The sequence below is a fragment of the Vicugna pacos genome, chromosome 10 (genome assembly GCF_048564905.1).
Source record: "Vicugna pacos chromosome 10, VicPac4, whole genome shotgun sequence".
Taxonomy (NCBI): Eukaryota; Metazoa; Chordata; class Mammalia; order Artiodactyla; family Camelidae; genus Vicugna; species Vicugna pacos.
The window spans coordinates 32,597,209-32,619,505 of NC_132996.1; the positions used below are offsets into that span (position 1 = coordinate 32,597,209).

At 46.1% G+C, this 22,297-nt stretch overlaps 1 protein-coding gene across 7 annotated transcripts in view; it reads right to left on the reverse strand.

The window, feature by feature from the left end:
• The window catches only part of SCUBE2 (signal peptide, CUB domain and EGF like domain containing 2), a 61,650-nt gene extending 40,524 nt beyond the window's left edge, over window positions 1–21,126 (reverse strand). For 2 of the 7 annotated variants that reach the window (XM_072969478.1, XM_072969471.1), the window contains exons 1-7: window positions 20,869–21,126; window positions 19,591–19,713; window positions 13,334–13,459; window positions 8,821–8,955; window positions 4,157–4,282; window positions 1,712–1,828; window positions 864–953 (exon numbers count right to left, since the gene is read on the reverse strand). In XM_072969478.1, the coding sequence (XP_072825579.1) occupies window positions 864–953; window positions 1,712–1,828; window positions 4,157–4,282; window positions 8,821–8,955; window positions 13,334–13,459; window positions 19,591–19,713; window positions 20,869–20,989 (838 nt within the window). In that variant the 5' untranslated portion in view covers window positions 20,990–21,126. Of the gene's footprint in view, window positions 1–863; window positions 954–1,711; window positions 1,829–4,156; window positions 4,283–8,820; window positions 8,956–13,333; window positions 13,460–19,590; window positions 19,714–20,330; window positions 20,463–20,868 lie in introns of those variants that run through there. The other 5 variants (XM_072969477.1, XM_072969473.1, XM_072969474.1 and 2 more) reach the window with 5 other exon arrangements.
• Window positions 21,127–22,297: the final 1,171 nt, after the last annotated feature.

Consider the following 22,297-nt stretch of genomic DNA (forward strand, 5'->3'; position numbering starts at 1 on the left):
CAACATTGTAAATCAACTATACTTAAATTTTAAAAAGAAATGAGCCCAGAAATGCTACCTGCCTGGTAACTAATGGCTGCTTTGTATCTTACCTGACTATCAAATCCAGAAGCTATCAAAGATTGGTTTTGCTTAGCTCAAGCCAAGCTTTCTCCAGAATAATCATGCCAAAGCATCTGTGTGATTCCCACCCCCACAGCCACCGCCTCTGCATCTGCTCTCAACTCCAGCTCTGCTGGCAGACCTGCTGTCAGACCTTCCTGTGTCCCCAGCCAAGTGCCACTCTTCTCCATTCATCTCTTCTGCCATTAACACAGGCTGAGTCTGAAATAGAACACTCAGTGGACAAAAACCCAGCCAAATCGCCATGCTAAGTCGGGACTGCCCAAAGTGCCTCTCTTGCCACAGTTACTCCAAAGGAAGGGATCTGACATGCACTGACCAACCAAGTCCCAGGCATTGGACTCCGGGCTCTTTTGCATATTATTGTCTTAACTGAGCTTCCTGATAACCCTAAGAGGTCAAATGTATTACATCCATCTCAGGGAAAGACCAGGACACAGAGGCTCGGGGCAGTGTGTCCAAGTCTCACAGCCAGTCCCAGCAGCGCTGGGATGCTAACCCGGCTATTCCGACAGCTGAGCTGGCACTCTCCCCGCAATACCAGGGGTCTTGGATGGTGACTAAGCCACACAGCAAGGAGTGGAGAACAGACACACCCTGGCTTGACAGGAGTGCTGACTCTGGTCCGGCTGGGCTGAGGGCACACGGGCCCCAGCTGCAGGACAGACGCAGTAAGTCGGGGAGGGGAAGAGACAACGGCAGTGGCGGCAGTGGCGCGGGAGGAGGGGTGAGGCGCCTACCCATGAGCAGCCGTCGTTTCACCCGTTTATCCCCATCCGCCACGGATGTGGCATTGCTCTCCGTCACCTCCAGAGCGGCGTCCTCGCGCTCTGCAAGAGACGCAAAGAGCACAGTTCTTAGGCTGAATGAGTCAGATTGTTCATCCAGTGCACAGCCACTTCCACGGAAATCCCAGACATGAGAACAATGTGAGATATGTGACTCTGTTCACTCAATAAAAATGTGTTACAATGAAGCTCTATGGGAAACACAGCTTGTTAAATGGCCACAGAGCCTTAAAAAATATTAAATATGAAAAAGATTTTTTTTTGAAAAGTTTTTTTATTATACTGTACTGACCACAGACACTAGGGAATGCAAGCTTCAGAGTCATTCCAGAACCCCTAGTCCAGGACGAAAAGAATCTTGGATGGGCGAACCTCTAAAACGGAGCTAGCAAAGAACACCCCATGTAGGGCAGGGCAGGCCTCCTGCCAGAAATATGCAACCCTGACTCTTGCTGATGGCAAAGGCCACTGAGTCACCACAAACAGCTGGCTGTAACTTTGTGTTGTCCTGGCCTCTTGGGATGTGTTGTCCCAGTGCCCAGAATACCAGCTTTAAGAGTAGCCTAGTCCAGAAGAGGGGAAAGAGCTTTCCAAGATCTCACGGGGAGAAAGGGACCCCATCCCAGTCATGGACTGCTTTCTCTGCCCTGTGTGAAGCAGCATGGGACTTGTTTGAGGGCAAATGCACTGGAAACAGCCTGCATCTGGTACTAAACCCTATGAATAGTTAGGGTTAGGGTTAGGGTTCGGGTTGAGCAGGCTGGGGCAGACCCTAACCCAGTATGGGGGTCACCATTCACCAAGGCAGCTCCTCCCATCCGCGTGCATCTTGTACTGTGGATGGCAGCTGCACTCTGGGCCTTCAGCAGTGTCCTCACAGGAATGCTGGCATCCGCCATTTCCATGGTTACAGGTCACTAAGCAGAAAATGAATCAATACATAAAACACTGAGATTTCCACTACTGGGGCTGCGTTTGCTACAGAAGACCTCTGATTTCCATTCAGGAAGTACGTGAGCACCTAGCACGTGCTTGGCACTGTGCATAAGAGAACCTCAACTCAGGCCACAACCCTGTCTATGTAAACAGGTAGTCACAATATGACTGGTAGAAATGCTGAATGACAGATTTGAGCAATGTTATATAGGAAGATAGATGGGAAGGTTGGGGGACATTTTCACTATTTAACAGAAATTATACCAAAAGATTGTAAACTACTGCTTTGCTCTATCAGAAGTACTGGGGCATTTGGAAATGCTGTAGCACTTTATGACTGGAACAGACAGACAACATTTAATTTGTATGTATGTGTTAGGATTTCTCTCATCAGATTCCATCTGGATTAGTTAGAAGGGAGGGTAATCAGAAGAAATGATGACCCTTTGCACATAGTTAATGCAACATTAACCAATAATTACAAAGACTTTGTATGAACACATTAATGATAAGCCTCCACCCCATTAAAAAAGCCAACTACAAACCTATCTATTTGTCAAACTGAACAGTGGTTACCTCTGGCAAAGGAAATGGGAGAGGGAAAAGTTATAATATTTTCTTTACATACTTAAATTCTTGCACAATCATTTAAAAGAACTAAAAACATATTTGTGCTATGAGAAAAATATTGATCTGTGATTACAGCTGTGTACAAATTGTGTATGCATATAACAACTAAAAAGGAATATGAAGAAGCAAGACAACTGATTATGTGATGGAATTCTGGAATTTTTTTCTTGACTCTTTCCTCAGGTGTGATTATAGTATTATTTGAGCAGTGACATCTTAAAAACATTTAAATGTTTAAAAATAAGCTTTCAGGTATTCTACTGGCTCCTGACATGTGAAATGTGGAGAGTCTCACTCCATAGGTGAGTCTCCTGTGGAGACCTGGGTCCTCCATTCGAGGACACCTGGAGCCAGCCCCACTTTTCCGGGCCCTATGAGGCTGTCAGAACCTGTTATTGGTGATGGTGGCATCAGTCTTGGTTTGTCAGGCTTCAAGGCTGCACTCTGCTTTGTGATGGAGACAACAGATAGAAGTCTCTCACCGGCAAAACTACCCCCCATCTCTGAGTTCTACTCACTGTAAACAAGCATTCCTAGCAAATTGCAGTCTTCTAGAAGGTTCATGGCCTGGAGAAGAGTTCCTAAAAGGAAACCCTCATTGCTTCCTCTCGCATAAATCGTGGTTTAGTAACACCTTTAATGGCCGATTGCTTCCTGTTATCCGTTGGAGTTATTATTGTGTTTCATCTTGTGTAGCAGCTGTGTCTGGACTGTGTACACCATGTATTGACTTATCCGTCAAACAAATGCATATTGAGCATGTCTCGTGGTGGGCACCAAGGGAAGACCAAGAGGCAAAAATAAGACAAGATCCCTGACTTGGAGGGGCACAGTTGGGCAGACAGACACAGAAACACACAATTCAACCCAGAGTGCCACCTGCTATAATGGAGGAATGTACAGTGCTGTGGGAGCCAAAACACAAACTGGCTGCCTTGTCTGAGGCCACTGGGGAAGGCTTCTGAGCTCGTGCAGCATGGTGATTAAGAGCGTGAGCCTTAGAGTCAGGCAGATCTACGTCTGAAGCCTACAGTTGTCACTTCCTCCCTGTGTGACCTTCTAGCTGTACCTTCTGCACAATTTTCTCAAATGAAAATAAGAATACTTCGTTCATAGGATGGTGGCTGTAAGAATTAAATGGACTATGGTACCTCTTTGGACAATCTTTGCACACATTAAACACTCCCCCCACAGTAGGTATTACCTTTATCATTATTAGAAGTTCGGCAGGCTATTAAAGGTTGAGAATTTACCAAGCCAGGAAGGGAGGAAGGCTTGGAAAAGCCTTGGAGGCATGAAAGAGCACGGGCTGTTCTCCAAAGGGCAGGGAGTTTGGTGTTTGGGGAAAGGAGGCCGATGAGGTTTGTACAAGAAGCAGGAACCAGGTAGCAAAGAGCTGCCAGATAAGGAAATTTGATTTTATTCTGTGGGAACAGGGAGACCTGGTCCCCATCATTCACACTTCTTAGTCCTGAATGTTATTTCCTTCTGACTGGTTCCTTTGGAAAACTTCATTTCCCTTCCCTATGGGAGTCTACTCTTGTGTAGTGAACTTAGCCTCAGTGGAAGTCAGTGTCTCATGCTGGCTGCCTTCCCTGATGTTTCTGATACTGGGCTGCAGAAGACAACCTCTGGAGCAGGATGGTTCCCAGTGCAGGTGTGCGCCAGTCTGTACTTACAGACGCAGTCTCTCTGGTTCTTGGCCAGCTCAAAACCAGGCCTGCACTCGCAGGCAACGTTGCCCCTTGGGGCCTCCTTGCAGATGTGACTACAGCCGTGATTCTTATTCATGCAGCTCAGACCCTCTGCAAAACAGCAACATGCAGCCGGTGAGCGGGTTGCGTCAGAACCCTGAGCCCCCCGGGGTGCCTCAAGGGGCTGGGGGATGGGCACAGACCTGCCTGCCTGGGTGTCTGTCCATCAGCCCCACATTTTAAAAGAATATGTCATTCAAATGAAGCCAGGTCAATTAACAGAGATATAAAAAATTTCTTATGTCACCCAAGAGCTAGCATGTTTCCACTCCCGCAAAGAGGTGGGAGCCCTCCCAAAACACTGAGAAGAAAGGATCCACCAGAAGCACTCTGCTGGGTGTGGAATCGGAGCCTGTGGACCCCAGGAACTGGTCCTCAGACTCTTATCTCTGCCATCTTGTTATCCATGCCGGTCAAGAATGGGAGGAGATAAAAAGACTCTCTACAGAAATCTGCAGACTGACTGAGCCCCCGCTTTTTCACACACTCCTGAAGGTGATTTTCAGAAAATTTCAACCCTCCTTTCTACCCCCACCAAATCCACACTTCGGAAGTGACTGTGACTACCGTATTTTGGCATCACCACTTGGACACCTGCCCAGGGAGCTCCCTTATGTGACCACCTTCACTTATCGCTGGGCTCTCCCTCAGCAGGCTCGGAGCACAACAGCAGAGACAGCAGGGAGACCTTATACAGGTGGTTGCCTTTAGCTGCCGTGAAATCCTTTTCAGGCATACTATAATTTTCATTGGGCCTGATCTTGTGGTAACTGTGGTGGGAAGAGGATTATTTTCCTGGATGGTTTAACAGGCATCTAAATGATGGGGTCATAGCCAAGTAGACATGTGTGGTTTGCCAGCCTCATGCCTCTTCTCAATACCAATTCTTGAGAACTTTGCCACCTCCCAGAACTCTGAAGGAACTGTTCTCACACTCCAGAGTATCCTCAAAACCTCTGCCTGGTTTCTATGACATTAATAAGTACATATTCATGTGATGCTTCTTTCCATTTGTGCAATGCAACTCTAAAACATCTTTGAGGGTAGGGGTTTTGTTCTCAGGGATTCTCTACTAACATAATACTTTCTAATACTGAAAGTGGCACTGTTATAACATGAGTACAAAAAATTTTCATTCAACTTCTCTACGATCCAATACTGTTCTCTGCTGTGTCCTGAAAACCTTAGCCAATTGGTTCTAATGAAGTCAAAGTCATTTCTCTCCAAATCTCACTATGGGGCCATTGATCTATGCTTAACTGGAATGATTGTTTTAATACAAACAGATGTTATTCCTATTCCAAAAGACAGTGCAACAGTTAATACATCCCATATTCTCTTAAAACCATCTTGTTTTTTATCTGACAGTTACGAGCTGTTTGAACTCTAGCACTCAATCTGCTGGAAGTTGCTGGGATTCATTCACCCATGCCGAGGGCTGCTGTCAATTAACACAGAAGGAGGCTTGCACTGGGTGGGCAGAAAGCTCTCTCTTTGCCCTGGCTGGTGATTTCTGAAGATTTTATTTGCTCCCAGGACTGAGATGGCACAAGAAGGTGAGAGCTGCCTCCAGGAGAAGTGTCCTGTCCTCCTAGGAAGGCCCAGCAAGCATTACATTTGTCCTTGCATCAGCAGAGCATTTGAAATAACAAGCTCCAGGAGCACCTAGGGAGAAACATAACAGGGCCCAAGAAAAGGCCGCAGTAACACGTGGAAAGTATACTCCCAAACAGGCCAGCTGCTTCTTCCTCTTCTTCTTCTTCACTCTGTTTACAAGTCTTTTAAGACATTTGCAAAGTGACCTTTACTGCCTCAGAGCAATTCATTTACACAAGAAATATTTCATAAGAACTGATGGTGTGCCAGATACCATGGGGATACACAAAGAAGTTGCCCCCTGATGTCACATCATATTAAGCAAGACCTAAAGTTACCAGGAGATAGTGGAGGTTTAAATGGCTCTGGAAATGCTAAGGGCTTTTCAAGAGGTGACCTCAAGGCTTTCCACAGTAACCTGACTCAAAACAAGGCCACTGCCAGGGGAGGCAGATGGATCTGGTCCAAACTGGGAGGTTCCAGGCTCCCCCTAGAAACTAGCCTGGCAGTCGTGTTTAGGGTTGTTAGTTCACCAGGAGGTTACCAGTTCAGAAACATGAGAAATACCCCATTCTGGTGGTCCCCAGACTCAGGGTTTCACTGAAGAATATTTCTGGAAACCGAATAAAACTATGCCTAGCAAACAGGGCAAGGGAAGGGGGAAACAGCCCCTGCAGAGCGCACAGCCGCTTCCTCATTTCCCTGCTGCCTTCCCCATGCCTTTGAAAAGGCAGCGGTGCAAACTTCTAAAAATATTCTCAGAGAGGACAAAACAAAAGGGGGATGCTCATTTTGAGAGCCTGAGCACCCATGAATAGGGACAAAGGCCGGCAGGGGTGGTGCGTCTCTCTCCAGCCTACCCCCATTACATGGGTGAGAACACACAGTCTCTTTAGCAGGGCTTTGGGGTCTTGAAGGATGAAAAAAAACAATAACTTGTGTTTCCCTCAGAATCAGCTATTATGATCCCCTATATTGAAGAAAACGTAGTAAATAATTATTAAAAACAACAACAGCAACACCAGCAAATACTAACCTGCAGTGTTTGCCTTCTTTCAACCACTTTCAGAGAATCAACTGTGGGTTTTAAAGTCTATTTTAATACAATTTCTAAGGGTTTAATGTGCATATAAAGGAGAAAATTCTAAAGGAACACTGTTTACAGATGGCTCTATTTGAAGAGTTAAAACCCTAGGATACAAGGGTCAGTTACAGACCACTCTAATCTGCTGGCCCTGCCCCCACCATGAATTCGCCAAGCAATCAGGTCGAAACACAACAGAAAATCACAGAGAACGCTTCCAGACCACAACTCAAATTCTTGGATTTTGTTTTTTAGCTCCGCTCCAGACGTATATGCTCATTTTTAAATGCTCTTCAGGGGTTCTAAGAATGTCTGAAGTGTAGAAAATTTTGAAAACACAGACTGCAGAAAGGAATTGCTCTTGTATTTACTTCTGGTAAATACAGACACAGACTCTGTGTCTGTAATCAGTCCGGGGGGCTTACGGGACAGGAGAAGGAGGCTGAGCACTGCTCTGGAAGAGCAAGGGTAAGAGCTGACGAAGAGTGGCTTCATGAGGGGCACGATGCACACTGGGAGTGTTCAAGCAATGGCCTGACCTACAGAGTCCCACCTCCCTCTCTGCCATCTGAACAGAAAGTCAGAGTGACTTCCCAGGAAGCAGCTTTGAGCAATCAAAGAGGAGAGGCCCTGAGATCTGGATCATTTGTGTTGCTGGAATCTTAATTCTCAGATCAGATGCAGAGTTCACCAAAGAGTCCACAGAACCTGGCAGGAGAATGAGAACAAAACCTGACTGGTACCCAATCAAGGGCCATGTCTGCATGAGATAAGAGATCCACCAGATTACAGCTGGAGTCCGTGACCACCCAGCTCAAACACTGACAGTGAGTAGGCTGGGGTGATTAGGGCCACCCAACTCATCCTTTCTCTGACCATTCTTCTTAGCACCTGAATAGGCTTTCTGGTTAGGTATAAGGAAGGAGCCATGATTCTTGGAAAATGAGGCAAAAGTCATCTTCCACAAAGAAACCCTTGAAAAGTCACTAAAACCATGATTAAAACAATGAATCTACAAATCGGTGATCAAATAGTAGAAGAACTTAAAATCACCCCACTCTTAAGTGATGAGAATGAACAAGCAGCACATGTTAAAAGGAATTAATAGTCTAGTATTTTGGGCACTTCCCTTAAAAACAGGCCCACGCAACCTTGGGAGACAGCCAGCCATCAAAACACGGCTCTTTGGCTTAAGAAAGAGCAGAGAAGAATTAAAGGCATATCATCGAGTTAAAAGTAGTTGATTGGCCACAAGTACTTAATGCCTCTCCCTCCTGAGAACCCACTGAACTAATAGAAGAATAACACAGGTATAAACTCAAAGCAGGGAGAATGAAGCCATTAGAAGAGAAGAGTTTTCTGCAAACTTATGGAGGAAAGGTAAGTGCCAACATGTGTGAAGGAAACCATAGTACAGAGACCCCCAGTCTGGGGAGGGGTCTACCTGCCCTCTGGAATCCCAGAGGCTCAGAGTTGAAAAATGCCCAACACAGGGAAGGCCAGGTCGACTGGGGCTGAAAATGGGGCAATTCATTGAGTCTCCACAGGAAGGCTCCAGCCCCCTCCCTGCCCACCCAGAGATCAGAGCAGGCTTGCACTTGGTGCTGTGGCTTGTAGCACCTTTTTGAGAAACTTGGCAGATCATCCATGGCCTTTCTCCTGAGACATCTAGTCATGTTTGAAATGTACTCTGTTTAGAGATTAGGATCAGAGAATGTGAGAGTTTGAAGAGACCTCAGAGCTCACCCAGGCCAACTTGCTTGTCTTGCCAGGTGAGGAAGGTGCAGCAAAAATAGCTTGCCCACTCGTCCTCAGGCTTTCTATACCCACTGCTTCCCCTCTAGAGTCATTGAGGTCGGGGGATTCTCAGATGTGACCCTGCCCCCCGCCCACAGCAGAGCAGAGGTACCTTCTGAGCGGTGGATGCACGTGTGCTGATTGTCACTCAGGAAGAACCCCTCCTTGCAGCGGCATTCGTAGCTCCCCATGACATTGACACAGGTGTGCTGGCAGCCGCCATTGTTCTCCAGGCACTCGTCCACATCTGGAGGGGGAGAAGGCTTAGCCTTTGCTTTTGTGACCGCTTCACACACCGCCCCCCGCCCAGCAACTCAGGGACTCCTGCTAAGCAGAGACAAGGTCCCTCTGCAGGTCCCTGCATCACAGCTCTCAGAATTGAAACAAATGGGGTCCCAGGTGATTACCCAACCCTCAGGGGTCTGGGGATCCCTTAAACAGGCACTCCATCTGGACACAAGATAATCAGTTCAGTAAGTATTTATTGAACACCTTCTCTTCCCAAAGCACGTGCCAGAGGAGACAGGAAGACAGACGAAGTTCCAATTCCTTCGCTCTATGAGCATCTCCTTCAGCAGAGGGAGAGACAACTGTACAAGTAATTGCGAGATAAGGTACAAAGGAAAGAGGTCACATCCAGCTGTGGGTAGCAGGATTCAGGTTTTATGGGAATGCTGATGAAGGATGAGCCCTGCAGGGTTTCTTCAATTATAAATAAGGAGAAGGAACTCTAGGCAGAAGAAAGGGCAGGAGAATAGCATGAAGGCTGAGGGGCACAGAGTATGTTCAGGTTAATGGTGGGTCATTTAATTTGGCTGACACCCAGTACATTCAGGGAATGTACAGGAGTCAGAGCTGGGAAGACAGACTGGGGTCACACTGTGGAGGACCTTGAATACCAGGCAAAGAAGTTCTTACTTCATTTCAGAAGCAGGTGGGAACCACTGGAGCAGGGGTGACATGGTTGGCCCCTCATGTTGAGAAGAATAAGGCAGCAGCTGAGGGTAAGACACAGGGAAAGGGAAGAACTGAAAGCCTGGGAGTCCAGCTTCACACGTGTGCCTGTAAAAGCCACAGCTGGCACTAGTAGGGGACTGGAGTGGAGGACTGGCAGTGAGGATGCCTAGGACGGAAGACATAGAACAGTGGACACGGTGCCTGCAGGGCTGGGAGCCGTGTGGACATGGGGTAGGGTGGCTGAGAAACAAGGGGAAGATCTGCACTGGGGATAGAAATGGGGGTGGAGATGCATTTGGTCCCCACCACAGCAGGGAGGTGATTTATGTGAGATGCTGACATTCAGGGCAAGGTCCACCAGGCTGTGGGAAACCTGAGCCTGGTGTTAGAAAGATAGCTTTGAAAACCATTTACATGTGGTGGCCTGATAAAGTGGTGGATGCAGATGAGAAAGTCAAAAGCAGGAGTGTAGGAAGGGAGAGGAGGAGAGAAAGGAGATAGTCAGAGGTTGAATTTGGAGAACACTGCGGGTAGGAGGAGGTAGAGGAGACAGCAGGAGCTCCAGAAAAGGAGCCATCAGCAGGAAGGGAGGGAGCCTGGCCCCAGGGCTATGCCCCAGAGTAGGGTTAGGAGACCTTCCTTCCACTGTGTCACATAATACCCTCTGCATGGCTTCATCAATACATTTACCGCAACACATCCTCAAAATTCTCTTTTTTAAAATTTGCACTTTTTGACCCCTCAAAATCTTTTACCTACCCATCTACACTACATTGCAGACTCCTTAAGGACATAGATTTTAGTTCTATTTAGCATAGGCCCAGAACCTGCAGGCACATACTAACTCTTCAATGCATGAACAAACCAACAGGAGAGCAAAGCATCACCAGAGCTAAAGAAGAGGAAACTTCCAGAAAAGTCCCAGACTGGCAGAGGTTCTAGGAGAAGGCTGATAAAACAACAATTTATTTTCTCCAGCCCAATTTCCCAAGTGCCTATCACCAGCTCCTAGGGGCATCCGTAACAAGAACATTCACATTTAAATATCTGTTATCTGGTTTCAAGCTTCAGATCTCACAGTTATCCGTCCTCCCACACTATCCAGCAGATGCCTTTCTAAACTGATGGGACTCAAGCCATCCCCTAAAGCCTAACAAACGTGCCCTCCTCTGTGCCAAAGGGCGAAGGGAGAACATTCCAGAGGGTGAGCTGCACGGGAACACATCCAGCCTCGGTGTTCCACAGTGAGGACTGGAGTGAGCAGGAGAGATCTGTTTCCCTGGACACCAAATCTTGCCTGCTTCTGAGTAAAGGGTGCTCTCTTCTGAGCTGCCCCACCCCACCCCGTGTTTAATCCCCTATTCCTTTTCTCCAAAGCAATCAGAAATGTATCATTAAGTTGGGTGATGCCCTCTGAGTTCACACAAAAGTGTGTGTGTGTATCAGTAGGCACAGATGTGTATCAGTAGACTGCTGAGTTGCTCCAGACTGTAGAACAGTGTTTCACAACCCTGGCTGCACGATGGAGCCCTGACGTCCGGACCCCACCTCCCCACACTGATACAACGAGCCCAGACCTTGTAGCTCCCACTGTGCTGTTGCACTCCCAGACGCTGGATAAATAGAAACTGAGTTCAGGTGGGGTGAGCTGTGTAGAAGCGCTGCATTTTGTTTTTCAGGCTCACAGGCATTCAGGATCTTGGAGTGCTCTAGAGCTAAGTGGTGTTTGTTTTCTGCATATCCTGGTTAATATACTGGCAGCTAATGTGCAGTCAGGGGGCTGAGGAAAGGTAAGGGTCATCCCAGAGAACACCGGAAACTGCCACTTCTAAACAGTTTTGGCTCTGAGCTTCTTTCTTGTCACCAAATGCTTGAGCTCTTTCAAGTCCAAGTGGCAGAGAAGTCTCCATGTATGCTGGTCCTGCTCTTCTCAATGGCCCGCGTTACTTTCTCGTGCCTTTCTTTTCATAGAACCCTTAGCCCCTTCAGATGTACTCAACGGGTGCTCAGGGTCTTTCTGCAAGGCAGATCCTCACTACAAAACCCACAAAGAGACCCCAAGGAGGGGAAATGGAGCTAGTCTGCTGGAATATGTGTTAGCTGCCAGGCAAGGAGGGACTTGGGGCCTCAGGATGTCTGAGCAAGTCTTTACTCAGAACCACCCCACCCAACCCAGCCCAGGTCCTTAACTCCTAGATGGTTCCACTCGTAGTTCTTAGGAAGCTCACACTTCCCCCAGGCTGTGGGTTTGAGCACAAGGGGTGATGACTGGGTCTGCCAGCCGGTACAAATCCTCAAAATGCCACTGTTGGCTAATCAAAAGGAAATGAGTGATTTCCCCCAGAAAATGGTTAAAAAAAAAACACCAAAAAATATACTTTATGCTTCTTGACAAATTACACACTAAAAGTTACTTCTTTTTCTTTTTCCTTTTTTAAGTTTTTAATTAATCTCAATTTATTGCTGCTCCCAGGATTATCTCCCTAATGTGTCTTTTTGTGGCATTGATGGCCTAGAAAGGCTGCAAAGGGGCTAGTGATTCCCCAGCCCTCAACCAGCTCTTCCTAATAGCTGCAGGCTTGGAAGGCCAAGTGGTCTGACCAATGCTTGACCTCTCACACAGGGCACAGACAGGGAGGGACTGAGTCTACATCAGGATGAGGCCCCAGGTGACATGATAAACGTCCTAGCACGGCTGAGTCCCAAATGGAAAAATTCTCCTTCCCCAGCACTCAAACTACAAGTTCTGCCTGTGGTCATTTAGTGACTTTTATGCTGATCTCAAAGCATTTGATCAAGTGGCTGTTCCCACTGCACAGCAAGGGAGCATTTGAACAGCTGTCCCCACTGAGTCAAGGCCTGGCTCAAGTTGCTCCTTGGTCAGCCAAGTGGGCATGGGTCAACTACATGAAGGGTCATCAATGTCAAAGGAATCTGATGTCCTCTGTCCCCCATGATGTCCTCCTGCACCACTGATAACACCAGCCTCAAAGTGCAAATAGACCACAAATACTGGCATTCCCGGTGTGCTGCATTCTCTAAGACTATCCAACATCTAACCCTATCCAATTGCTAGCTATTTTTAAACTCTGCTTTATTCCTGGCATAAGGAACCAATGTAAACAATGCTCTTTGCTGTCCCTAACTCAGAGACTGAAAATCTAACAGATGTTTCTGCTTTTTGGAATACTAGGAGGATGTTAATGGAAGGTTTCTGTTTAAATTTCTCTCTCTTTCAGGAAAATAGAAGATGTCTACCTGGCTGAGATCCAAGCACACATGTGGAATCTTCAGGACAAGTAGTTTTACATGATTCTGGAATAGAGACACTTACAGGATTAAAGAAATGTCTATAAGTCAAGACCCTTTTAACATAAGACCAAAGAGCTTAGAGGTTACAAATCAATAGTAGAAAGTCAGTAAGTAGTAATGATGCTGTCCACCCACCTCCTTGGACTAATGGAGGATTTATATTATGAATGATAACATAAAAACTAAAATACTTAACCTGGTTTTCTATCAAGGAATGTGATTTCTAGGGAGCCAGAAAACACAAGTCTCTGATCCGTTTTTATTTTAATGAATATGTTTTCATCAAAGATAAGAAAGGGATGGGGATGCTAGAGGGTAGGTAAAGGAGAATTGCCATGTCCAACCATTTTCCTTACCAAGACAATTATGACCATCATGAGCCAACATGAAGCCATCAAAACAAGTGCAGCGATAATTGCCGGGAATATTCAAACAGTCATGGACACAGCCTCCATTGAGTTCATTTCCACATTCATCAATATCTGAGGAATAAAACAGAAGTAAACCACACAGGCACTATTTCTTTAATGTGGAGATATATGCATTTACCTTTTAACCACCTATCCCACTTCCAGGAATCTACACTGAAGATATATCTCCAACAACAGTAAAATAAATACGCATAAGGTTATTCATTGCAGTATTTATAATTATGAAATACTGGAGACAACTTCAATGCTCATACATAACAAGTAGTTGAGGAATTAAGGTAATTTACTCAGTGGAATACTATGCAGTTGTTAAAAATAAACAATGAGAAAGAGCTCTATGAACTGACTTGGAGTGATTTTTAAGATACCCTAATAAGCTTTAAAAAAAATCAAGATGCAAAAGAGTATCCACAGTATGTTATCTTTGTATAAAAATAAGGGGATATAAAAACACACACATTTGAAATTCCAGCACAAATATTTTGCAGAACTTGAGAAGCTAACCCTAAAATTTATATAGAAATGCAAAAGACTCAGAAGAGCCAAAACAATTTTGGAAAAGAAAAACAGATCTGGAGGATTTTCACTTACTATGAAGCTACAGTTACCAAGACAATGTGTGACACAGGCATAGAGGCAGACAAATAGAACACTGGAAAAGAATCACGAGTCCAGAAATAAACTCTTATATTTATGGTCACTTGATTTTAGACAAAAGGGCTAAGGCAATTTAGTGGGAGAAATGACAGTCTTTTCAACAAATGTTGTTGAGACAATTGATATCCATACGCAAAAAGATTGATTTAGGCCCTTACCTCACACCATACACAAAAATCACAAAATGGATCAGAGACCTAAATGTAAGAGCTAAAACTAGAAAGCTTTTAAGAGAAAATATAAAGCTTTTATGAGAAAAATATTTGAGACCTTGGGTTTGGTAAAAGTTTTTGGATACAACACCAAACACACATTCCATAAATTTAAAAATTAATAAATTAGACTTTATGAAATTTTAAGACTTTTGCACTTCAAGAGATACTGCTAAGAAAATGAAGACAGGTCACAAATTGGTAGAAAATATTTGCAAATCACATACCTCATAAAGGAGTTTTAAAGAACACTTACAATTCAGTAAGAAGAAGACAAACAACTGAATTTTAGTATAGGCAAAAGAGTTGAATAGATATTTTACCAAAGACAATATGCTAATAGCTAATAAGCACATGAAAAAATGCATATCATTAATTGCTCAAGAAATTCAAATTATAATCACAATGAGATACCATTTCACGCTCTCTAGAACAGTTATAATAAAAAAAAAAAGCAATGACAAATGTTGGCAAAGATGTAAAGAAATGGGAATCCTCATACGTTGCTGATGGTAACACAAGATGGTATAGTCACTTTGGAAGGTTCCTTGGCAGTTCCTTAAAAGCTTAAACATAAATTTACCATATGATCCAGAAATTCCACTGCTAGGTGTATATCCAAGAGAAATGCAAAATCATGTCTATATAGATTTCCAGGTGAATATTCAAAGAACATTTTTATTTATAGTAGCCCCAAAGTAGAAACAACCCAAATGCCCATGGAATACTAGTCAACAATAAAAAAGAATAAAACACCAGTACAGGATACAACATGGATGAACCTCAGAAACATTATGCTAAGTGAAAGAAGTCAAACACTAAAGACTGCATATTGTATGATTCCATTTATATGAAAAGTCCAGAAAAGGCAAATCTGTAGAGACAGGAAGTAGATTAGTGGTTGCCTGGAGCTGGGGCTGGGAACAAGGATGTTACTGAGATGGGGAAAATGCCTGAAAACTGTATTATGTGATGACTGTACAACTCAAGTAATTTACCCAAATCACTGATTTGTACACTTACTTAGAACTGATGAATTTTTTTGCTATGTAAATTATAATGCAGCAAAGTAGTTAAAAAGAAAATACATATTTAGCTGTTTATTTGTGCAAAAAAATTACAGGAAGGATAAACCAGAAACTACAGAGATTGGTGTGTGAGAGAAGGGGTGGAAATAAGGAGGAATGGGGCCAGGATAGGAATAGAAGGAGGGAGTAACACTTTTCTGAGCTTTTGTATAGCTTCGACTTTCAGAACCATGGTAGTTTTACACACATGAATACATATGTACATACATACATATACACAATCAACCAAGAAGCAGGGGCAGGGGTGAGGGGATGGATAAAAAATAGAATACAAAGAGAAACAAATGAATCTAACTGTATCATAAATGAATTACATAACCATACTGAAGTGGATGGGGAAGAAAAGAACTATTCTAAGTAACTTTGAAAAACAATATCTTTGGATGTTGTTAAGGCTAAAAACAAAAATAGTTGCATACAAATACTGTACCCTAATTATTAAATCTGTTTAACTCACAGAATTATGGATTAGTAATTCTGTAAATATTTTATGTGAACACTAGGATTGAACAAACAGGTTAATATACTTCAGATAATGAGAGCCAGGTTTCTCACTGTTGGAGAAACACTTATAAATAAGCCGAAAAAGGAGTTTAGTATAAATCCTGTCATATTGCTTTGGAATCTGAAGTATGAGTGTAACTTGCTGTTTTTAACATATGTAGAAGTGGATAGATATAAGGAATAAATGTAGATAAGTGTGTATGTATGGATTAGCATACATAAATAGATTTCCTAGCTCTGACCACCGAGAGGGCCTAGGAGTAATGACACTCCAGCAACAATGAAAACACCAAGCATCCAGATCTTAGTTTCTACACACCATTTTCCAATTAAAGGAAAACCAGGGATCCTTGGAGAAGTGGTTGATTCCAGGCTTGGGGAGCAGAAAATACAAGATGAATCTGGAGAATTTTGTGGTGCCAAAAAATTGGGAATTTCTCAAAAGAGGATGGTGGCATGTCAAAAGAATACAGGAGACAATGTGAAGGAGCTCCCAATGGCTAAAGCTGGAGCAAGTTGAGCCAAAAATAAGTAACTATAGAATTAAATAAATACCCATGAGTGTATACTGGCAAAAATACATAAACACATAAATCAATGCATAAGTAAATGGAGGAGAAGGGACAGATCTTCCTTACAGAAGAATTCCAACTCACAGACGTATAAAGAACAAGGGAAATACAAAATTACCAAGAGGCACATATCACAGTAATAAATGCTGCAGGCAAGATCCACAGTTGGATGCTAACATCAGTGGACAAAGGTTTGAGAACAAACAGGATATTAGCATAAGCTGAAGGTATCTGCCCCAAGAAAGGGAAAAAGAGTAACTTTGTAGTGGAGAAACCCAGACTACACCATCTAAACTAGATGATCAAGATTAACGTCCCCTGTAGTAGGACATGTTGACATCATGTGCCCCAGATGCACTGAAGAGCACACAACAGCACTTCAGTAGCAGCTTTGCAGAAAGCTGCACTTTTGTACTACTACAAATGCATAACCTCAATTTTATCACGAGAAAACAGAACGTTCTCTTATCATGTCTGTTCCTACCACGTCACTTCTTATCATGTGGAAACATAAGACAGACAAAAGAACTGAACAATTCTCATCAATGTATCAGTGTCGATGTCATGAAAGGCCAGGAAAGACTGAGGAACTGTCACAAATTGGAAGACACAAAGGAAACAACAGATAAATGTAATGTGGGACTTTGAGCCAAATTCTGTAAGAAAAAAAAATAGAACATAAGGGAAAAATTGGTGACACCTGAATAAGGTCTATACTTTAGTTAATAATATTGTGCCAATGTTAATTTCCTGGTTTTGATACTGTACTATGGTTATATAAGCTGTTAACAGCAGAGTAAGATATGTGACAGATGTGAATTCTGCACTATTTTTGCAAATTTTCTGAAGTCTAAAATTAATTCAAAATAAAAAGTGAAAAAAAGGAAAATACAAAGGCCAAGTCTAGATTTATCCCCATTAAACCTGATTCCAATCCTTAAACTGAGAAGTATGGACCATGTGATTAATACTGACCACTGAAACAACCCCTCTCTAAGTCTTGGATATAAGCAAAGATCATTTAGAATAAAACATTTACCTAATGCCACTTCTGAATCACATTATTTTAAAAAATACTTATTCAGGGCCCATACTTCCATTTTTCCAATATTTTGGCGGAAGAAACTGTGCGGAGGATAAAATTCTGTTCACTCAGGACAAACCAGTCCCCGATCCTTGAACTTAAACGGGGCAGTAATGCTAGTGATCATCACAATACAAATGATACCACAGGTTGGACCCAAGAGGCTTAAAAACTACTAAGGCAGAAAACATACACAAAGGAGTTGTGTCTTTGAAGATCTGTATCTTTGAATCCTTGTAACCCCTATTTTCTCTCCTTTTCCTTCTTAAAAGAAAGTTTCCATTTCTGAATGCCTGTAACAAGAAAGTCAAACTAAACAGGGACGTCCTTACTCACTAGGTTTATAAATACTACAGGTATTCAAAAGATCAAATCCTTCTAGGGTTTAAAATGACAGTACGAAGAATATATGCCCCCTGTTAACAGTGATTGCGTGTGGATAAAGGAATAGGAGGGTCTTTAATTTTTCACTTTACACACTTTTTGTATTGTTTTGTATTGACTTTTTATAACAATAATCACAGATTATTTTAAAACCAATATAAATGTATAAAGCAGCAATGCTAGTCAATCATTATTTTAAACTAAATAGTAGACTTTTCACTCTAAAATGTTGGCAATTAAATTGCATCAGTGATTAGTCAAACCCTACAGCTAAGAATAACCAAACTCTTGCCACTTGTCATTCAACATCATTTACTAAATATGTACTTTATCCAAAAGAAACCGTGGCATGGTTTCTACCCCTAGAGAGCATACAGTAACCAAAGGACACAGTGAAAAAGTGAACATTTTTTACCCCAAGCAAGATACCAACATGTGTGAATTCCAGTACTGTAAATGGAATATTTAATACAGTGAGGATGTGGTACGGAGGAATTGGCAGAGTGATGTTTCAGAAAGGTAGTCTTTTGGCCTCCCATGATGTAGGGCAGAGAGAGAGAGGGAGAGAGAGATGGCTGTCTGTCTCTGGGAAAATACAAACATGGAGAAACAGAAAGGCTTTATGGATGGACTGCCAGCACCACTTGCTGTGAACCTGACCAGGAGCACATCTCCTCTGATGGAAGAGGCAGGAGTTTTGCCTTTTGTGCACACAGAGGACCATAAATATTAGGATTTCTCACCCAACCAAAGAGGGACACCAGGAGGCTGAGTGAATAGGAGATGTGGGGCCAGGCACAGAGCCGGAGTGAGGATCTGACTTTCTTTCACCTGCAGGCTAACTGTGTGATCGTGTCCACAATCCCTTTCCCAATTCCCCTGGGCCTCAGTGTCCCCATCAGTAACATGAAGGATGAGACTGGCTCAGAGCTGCCTGAAGAGCCCTGCCAGCTCCAACATGTCACAGTTTCCATCCCCAGGAGCAGCCTCCTCTCATGAGAGTTCAGTCTCCAGCCAGTTCCCGACTTCAGAGCTTCTGACGTTGAGCTAATCTCCAGTAGCCCAGAACACAGAATGGCAGAGTCCAGACTTCAGGGCTCCCAGATCTGGAGCTATAAGGGCTCAAAATATCCCTCTGCAAACATCTTTCCAGAGGGAACTTGCAGCTCCAAATGAGGTGGGCTCTTGGTGCAGCTCTAAAGCTTGGCAGGTCACAATGCCAAACCGCCCAAAGCCATGGACAAGATGGAGCCACCAGAGCCTCAAGGGAAGGCAGGACCCTGGCACTCAGACTCCAGAGCGAGGATGCAAGTTGCCTCAGGGAGGCATAGGATCAGTCCTGCTCCGGCAGCTAGGGCTCTCCTGATCAACATGCTGTTTCTGCCCCTAAACTGAGTGGGACCAAAAGATACTAAAGCGCCTCTTCCCCTTTGCAGAAGCTAGACAAAAGGACATTTTACAGCCAAATAAAACTGATCAGCTCTGGGGAAGATCTGATGTTACCTGTTTTTTAAGGATCTGAAATGCATTTCAGAGAGTGGGTGATGTGACACCAGGCCAGCGGGTGGGGGTGGGGGTGAGGGTAGAAGTTCTTTTACCAACATGAGTGGCACTACAAGAGCTGCGGAGGTGAGGGGTTTCCCCTGCTGGCTCATCCACTGCTGGTCCCCAAGTCACTTACCCTCACACTGCCTGCCCTCCCCTTGGTAGCCAGGCCTGCAGGAGCACTTGTAGGAGGTGGGTGTGTTCTGACACAGGGCATTGGTGTGGCAGTCATCTAGCCCCTGAGCACACTCGTCCACGTCTGCAAAAGAGCACAGCAGCTCCTTGTGTGGTGCCCCAAGCCTTGGGTGACCTGGCCTTGGCCCCTCTTTAGCATCCTCTCCCACCAGCCCATCCCACTTCACATTTCACCAGCTAAACTGCTTGGGAGCCCCTGGGAAGAACCATTCCATTTCCAGGCACTGCCTGTTCCCTCTGACTGGGACACCCTCTCAACTGGCCTTCAAGACTCAGCTCAGACCCACCTCCTCTGGGAAGCCTGCCATGACCCCAGAGTGTAGGTGAGGTGTCCCCCACGATGTGCTCACATACCACATTGTCACTGTTTCCCTGTCTGTCTCCTCATCTAGATGGTGTCTTGATTACAGATTGGGTCTGTGCCCCTGAGGCCAAGCACAGTGCCTGACACATGAGTAGGCAATGGTAAAGGCCCGCGAAGGTAAGATCAAGTCGACAAAAACGCTCTGAAAACTGAGCAGCGTCTGTTAGCCTTCTCAGCGTTTGGGGTATGGGGGGAAAGCTCTCCCTGGGCTCCAAGCACACAATCCTGAGCCCTCAGATGGTGCAAAGAGAAAAGAAAGCCCCCCCCATTCCCGCAACCCTTTCATCACTGCCCACCCTCTCAACCTGGAAACTGGCCTTGGCAGAAGCATTTCTGGGTTTAAAGTATTGCGAGTCCAGTTAGCACAGAACGGCTATTCCCGGGTCCTCCAACAGCGGCTGTTCCGCAGACAGAAGAATCCCTGGAGCCGACCCTGAAGCCCATAGAAGAACTTCCCGGCCCCAAAAGAAAGCAGGAGCTCAGCTGCCACGGCCTCACGGTGGACCCCAGCCCCTCAGCTTCCCCATCTCCGCAAAGAGCCTCCAAGGCCGTCGCCCCTGCTCAGCCGGCGCGCGTCGGAGCAGCAGGCGCTCCCGGGGGGCCGGGGCGGGAACTGTCATCAGCCGCGGGTCCGAGGCCGGGCCGCGCACTCAGGCCCTGGGCCTCTAGCCCGAGCGGTGGCGGCGCCTTTGGCCTGGCCGGCGGGTGGGGCCCCAGGAGATCGGGGGCCACGCGGAGCGCCGCAGCCAAGCCCAGCCCCGCTCGCTCCCGGAGCCCCCGCGAGCGGACCGGGACCCCCTTCCCGGCGCCCGCCCCGGCCGCCGTGCCAGGTGCGCCCCGCGGCCGGACACTCACCCTCTGGCAGCCCCGCGGCTCGGCCCCGACCGGGCGGGACGGCCGCCGTCAGCAGCAGCGGCAGCAGCAGCGGCAGCAGCGCCCGGGCCGCCGAGGGGCAGCCCCGGCCGGCGACCCCCATGGAAGGCGCGGTGGCTGCGGGCAGAAGCGGCGGAGCGCGGGCGGAGAGCGCGGCGGCGGCGGCTCCGGGAGGTGTGTGTGGGCGCCCTGCCCGCCGCGCTCTGACACCCCCGGCCCGGCCCCGCCCGGCCCCCGAGCCCCGGCCTCATTTTCACACGGTCCTCCCCCGGCCGCCCCTCCCGGCTCCCTCCCTACCCCCTCCCGGCCCGGTTGAGGGGGCGCGGCCGCAGTGGCCGGAGGGCGGCTGTCGGCCTGGCCGGGGCGGGCCCGCCGGGGCGGAGTGCCCCTCGCAGGCCCCCGCGCCAAACCCGCCGCGCCGGCCCCTCCGCCACGCTCCAGCCCTCAGAGAGCTTCGTTCTCCGCCCGTTTGCGGTGTTCTCCAACTTGACCCAGTCCCTCTTGTGAGGACAAACACTTCTAGCCTGACATGTTCCGACATGGGGCACCCAGAAAGTGACCTGTGTAGCTCAGGTTATATAGTCCCCAAACCCACCTATGAGGCTTACCCACCTCTCCACTTGGGAGGGGGAATGTAGATGGAGTGAAAGTGATGTCACATACTTGGACCCTCAGGAGAACTCAGTGGAAAGGGTGACACCAGCTTCTCTGCTCACCTCAGCACACTCTGCACCCTTCTCCATTCTGCCCAACTCAGGCCTTCTCTGCTCCCCTGCCCCACAGTGCTCTGAGCAAGGTGGCCGGCTTGTCCTACCCAGGGGCACGCTGAGACTGTCCCTCTCTGGCACATTGCTGGGCCCAGGATCACAACAGGAAGTGTTCATTTCACTGAAAACCGGTTAAATGTCTCTTCAGAGCAGCTAAAAGGTGCAGGGAAAGGGCACCAGAGGTCAAGGGTGAGCCACCAGGGACAAGAGACAGCCCACATCTGCCTAGGGCACAGGTGGCATCTGCGAACACCTGAACTCATGAACAGCAGGTCTGGCCAGCTGCAGATACAGGCATTGCTTGTCATCTAGCCCTCCAAGCAAGACATCCTTACAAGGGAATGCACCTGCACAGGGTCTTCCCACACCACTGCAGGGACAGGTGACTGGAGCCCACCACACATAGCATCAGCACCACTCCAGGAGCAAGGTAGCAGCAATTCCCAGATGCAACAAAACACCATACTCAGGGATTTTAATGTTTAATTAGATTTTCTCTTGTATGTATGTATGTATGTATCTCCTGAGAATATATACATACATCCGTGTGTGTGTGTGTGTATACACACACATGAATTATCAGAGGAATTTATATATATGTACACGTATTCATTCCTTTGATAATCAGAAAAAAGGTAAACATT